The following is a 4,357-nucleotide window of genomic DNA, read 5'->3' as shown; positions in this document are numbered from 1 at the left end:
TTTACACAAATATAACATAGGTATCATAATGACTCTTATTTTACATATGTTATGGTTATGACTAGGGTTCGGGACTTCTTGCATTTGCATATTTTTTTGTAGTGGTCGTAGTCTATTCTAAGTGAGTTATAAATGTGTTTTATGAAATTACGAAATTAAATACTAAGTTTGAATTTGCATATTTTTGCATATTTCGTCATATTTTAAGAAAAACGCATATTTGAGCAATTTTTAGCATATTTCGGCATATTTCACATTTTATATTTTTATAAACGTAACATTTCCGGGAAAAATCATAATTGGATGGTCGTAGTCTGTCGTATATAACACGTACGTATCTTTACGACGATAGTCTCTTTATCGCTTAATAAATAATAATCAACCTTTTTATCGACAATATCAACAATTAGTATAGTTGTGGTAAAACCTAATGGATCCTATACTCCTATAGATTTATCTTATTATCACGAAACAAATATAAATTCAAACTTTCCCAAATAATCAAATATTATCCGGGTATGAATTGTACGATGAAATGAAAAGCAGTACGTGTTCGTTCGTTAATCACATCACCACGTTTACGTTTTTTCTTATTAACTGTGCTATTTTTTTTTTTATCAATTTGTGTTTAAAAACTTGTTTAAAAATGCCCAAAATAAATGGTAAAATTAATCAATATATATCCGAATTCGGAAAAAATATTTTTTCTACGGATGGAATTATTTTATTTTGTAAAGTATGTGAAACGAAGGTAGGTGTTGATAGGCGATTTATTGTCTTACAACATTTAAAAACAGAAAAACATAAATTAGCAGTGAAGCGCCAAGAAGATCGGATTAATAGTACTTCACAACAGTCACAGCAGTTAGTATTTACTTCAATGCATTCAAAAAAAAGCACGTTTAACCATGACTTGTGCGAAACATTGTTGTCCGCCAATATCCCATTAAATAAATTAAGCAACTGCAGTTTCAGAAATTTTCTAACAAAATATACAGGAAAAGAAGTACCTCATGAGTCCACTCTGCGTAAAGGTTATGTTGATGAAGTCTATAAAAATACAATAAACAAAATTCGTAATTACGTTGATGGAAAAAAAATATGGGTTAGCATTGACGAAACGACTGATGTAACCGGTAGTTATGTAGCAAATGTCATTGTAGGTACATTGGAAGAAAATAATTACGGTAAACAATTTCTGTTACACGTAGAAGAGTTGGAAAAAGCTAACCATACGACGATTTTCAAATTATTTGATAAATCGATGAATATTCTGTGGCCGGAAGGAGTAAGACACGATGATGTTTTGTTGTTTTTGTCCGACGCTGCACCCTATATGGTAAAGTCCGGAGATGCAATAAAAAATCTATATTCAAAAATTATTCATGTGACATGTTTGGCTCATGCCTTTCATAGAGTGGCTGAAACAGTACGTATAAATAACCCTAAAATTGATAAAATTATTGCAAATGTAAAGAAAGTGTTTCGTAAAGCCCCGTCTCGCATTCAAATTTTTAAAAATATGGCTCCAACATTAACACTCCCACCTGAACCAATTTTAACGAGATGGGGTACATGGATTGAAGCTTGTCTCTATTATTGTGAACATTTTGAATTAATACAGTCAATTTTAAACTCTTTCGATGAAAATTATGCGGTCTCTATTAAAATAGCACAAAAGTATATTGGACAAATAAACATTAAAAATCAATTATTGTTTATTAAATCAAATTTTGCATATTTGCCTAACACAATAACGAGTCTTGAAAAGCAAGGACTATCACTTGCTAGCTCTATTTCATTTGTAGAGGATGCAAGGTTAAGATTAACCCAAATACACGGTGAACAAGGAATGTCGATAAAAACAAAAATAGAAAATGTGTTAAATAAAAATAAAGGCTATCAATTGTTAGTAAAAATTTCAAAAATTTTGTCGGGAGATGAAGAAAATTTTGACGGATTACCTGAAGATATGACAATTAATGATTTAATATATTTTAAGTACGCACCGATCACTTCCGTGGACGTTGAACGTTCGTTCTCTATGTACAAAAATATGCTGACCGATAATCGCCGTGCATTCAAATTTGAGAACATAAGAAAATGTCTTATCATACAGTGCAATAATTTTAACGGTAAAATTACGAAAAAACTTATTAAACATAATAACACCTTTATTTATGTTTTTTTTTTATGTTATAGATGAGCATGAAGACGATACAGATGAGGGATGAGTAACCCGTGTAAAAATTATTTTTATTATATTAAGTACCTACCTAATTTTTAGATTTTTTTTTGTCTATAATAATAATTTATTAATAAATAACAATATACAATATATGTATTTTAAGCATTTTTAAAAAAATTTTATAAAAATTTAGCTGCATATTTTAAAGCATATTTTGACGATTTTGACTGCATATTTGCATGCATATTTCGATAATTTTAAGTGCAAGAAGTCCCGAACCCTAGTTATGACATTAAATACCTATTATTATCCTACCAGTAATATGATATTCATTCATTATTTGACATTTATTCGTACAAATATAACACGCTAACCAACTATGTATGTACACAGGATGATTAATTTAACGTAAGGACCTGCTTATTATATTATTTCGAAAACTATTAACGTTTTACCAATTTTTCTTAACGGTCAATAGGCGGGATTGTGGGAAATGTTGCATGCTAAACCGGCGTATTATTTTGGCTATAAATCAGGATGACGGTAGTTTCTTATCATTTTGGCAAAAATGGGCTACACCCGATTAAAGGTGTCCGAGAGCCAGACTGCAGGGTTTATGATTCCCCCGACGGTCGACCTCGACGGGTCATTTAATGACGCGGCCCGTGGGGTAGCAGTTACCGATCCGGCAACGGGCAAACGGCAACCGCGACGTGTATATTAAGTACAATGTATACAGAATACAATTTATAAGTATTCAAATAAAAGTCGTCTCGTCAAAACACCCGACATCGATGGCGCGTTGGCCGTTTGAAACGTATTTAACAGTATACGTGTGTAATGACTTCAAATGACTGCACCGCCGCTGCTGCAACGAAAATAGATGATTCGAGACCCTCTCGCAAATGCCGCGTAGGGGTGGTATGAGTAGGTATATATAAGGTGAGTTTTGGCGTGTCCTGGTATGTATGTGTGTGTGTGTGTAGATAGGTGGTAATAAAACGACGCGAGGAACAAAGGAGCGGGGAAAAAAATGATAGCAATAATAATGAAACGTTTTATTTGCGAACATTTTCCCAAACATTATTTCCACCGGTTTGTTGTGTTTTTAATGTGCTGCACAGTGCACATGGGGTAGACGAGTTTACGACGCTAATAAACATCACGGCGGAAGCGTAATTTACGTGCGCCCAAATAAGGGGCCGCGGATATCATCGCGGCCGATGCGTGTATAATGTATATACACATGATATGATATAATATATCTACCTAAAACTTAGGTTATTATAGGTACGCATATCATATTATATATTATAGCCACGCACGATAATGCCTATGTACATTCGCCGCCAATATACTAAAAATATAAAAAAAAAAAACCCTTGCGACGTGATCCTTTTCATCTCATCCTGCACCCTACACGTTGTACACATATTATTATATTGTGTATGCATATGCGCCCAGAGTCGTAATTTTTTATTTATTCATTCATTTTTCCGTTCACATTCTTTTTATTCTAGTTTATTATTATTATCATCGTTATTTTTTGGTTTTTTTTTTTATTTTGTTCTTCGCTAATACCTTATTATGTAACATGTATAATGTATATCGGAACAATACGTCTCTTATATAATATTATAATTTATAAGTATATTATATGTACCTATATGTGTATAATGTATATATATAAATAGTGCAAGACACGAAGACCCCGATGTGTTTTTATTCACAAATATTATAAAATAATATACGGAGTGATTCACGAAGCAATCCTCAAATTTCCCTTTGAAAAACAATTTTTCAAAATTATGATTTTTGTAACGTATAAGTATACTACAGATTCCTACTTTCAATTATCTAGAATTTGTATACCATTAAAGGAGTGTTCAGTGGGCGATACTAATTTTTGTTTTCAAATGAGAATCACCGTCATTTTTTTTATGCTGTGAATTAATATTTTGAAACTTTGATGTATCTAAATCGAAATTTGAACAAATAGTTTTTGAGTAATTTACCTTTGTGTTAGTACACCTACTTTGTTAATTATTACTTATTTGAATTATTATGTATTAATATTAGGTCCATATCAGTGGGCTTGGAAGGAATCGCGATAAAAGAGTTCGATGTATATAAGTAAGTACCAATATTTAAAATAATTATTTAAAAAAA

General features: G+C 31.7%; 1 protein-coding gene across 1 annotated transcript; it reads left to right on the top strand.

Annotated features, from left to right (window-relative positions):
• The first annotated feature begins 713 nt into the window (after window positions 1-713).
• LOC111040676 lies at window positions 714-2,271 on the top strand. The gene has a single exon (XM_022324668.1). The coding sequence runs from the start codon at window positions 881-883 to the stop codon at window positions 2,204-2,206; it is 1,326 nt and encodes a 441-aa protein (XP_022180360.1). The 5' UTR covers window positions 714-880; the 3' UTR covers window positions 2,207-2,271.
• Window positions 2,272-4,357: the final 2,086 nt, after the last annotated feature.

Source organism: Myzus persicae, unplaced genomic scaffold, assembly GCF_001856785.1.
Source record: "Myzus persicae strain clone G006 unplaced genomic scaffold, MPER_G0061.0, whole genome shotgun sequence".
In the NCBI taxonomy this organism is placed as follows: domain Eukaryota; kingdom Metazoa; phylum Arthropoda; class Insecta; order Hemiptera; family Aphididae; genus Myzus; species Myzus persicae.
This window is presented reverse-complemented; position numbering and strand designations above follow the sequence as displayed.

Excerpts from the sequence above, each read along its gene's own strand:
- LOC111040676 (XM_022324668.1), top strand. The coding sequence starts at position 881 with ATGCATTCAAAAAAAAGCACGTTTAACCATGACTTGTGCGAAACATTG.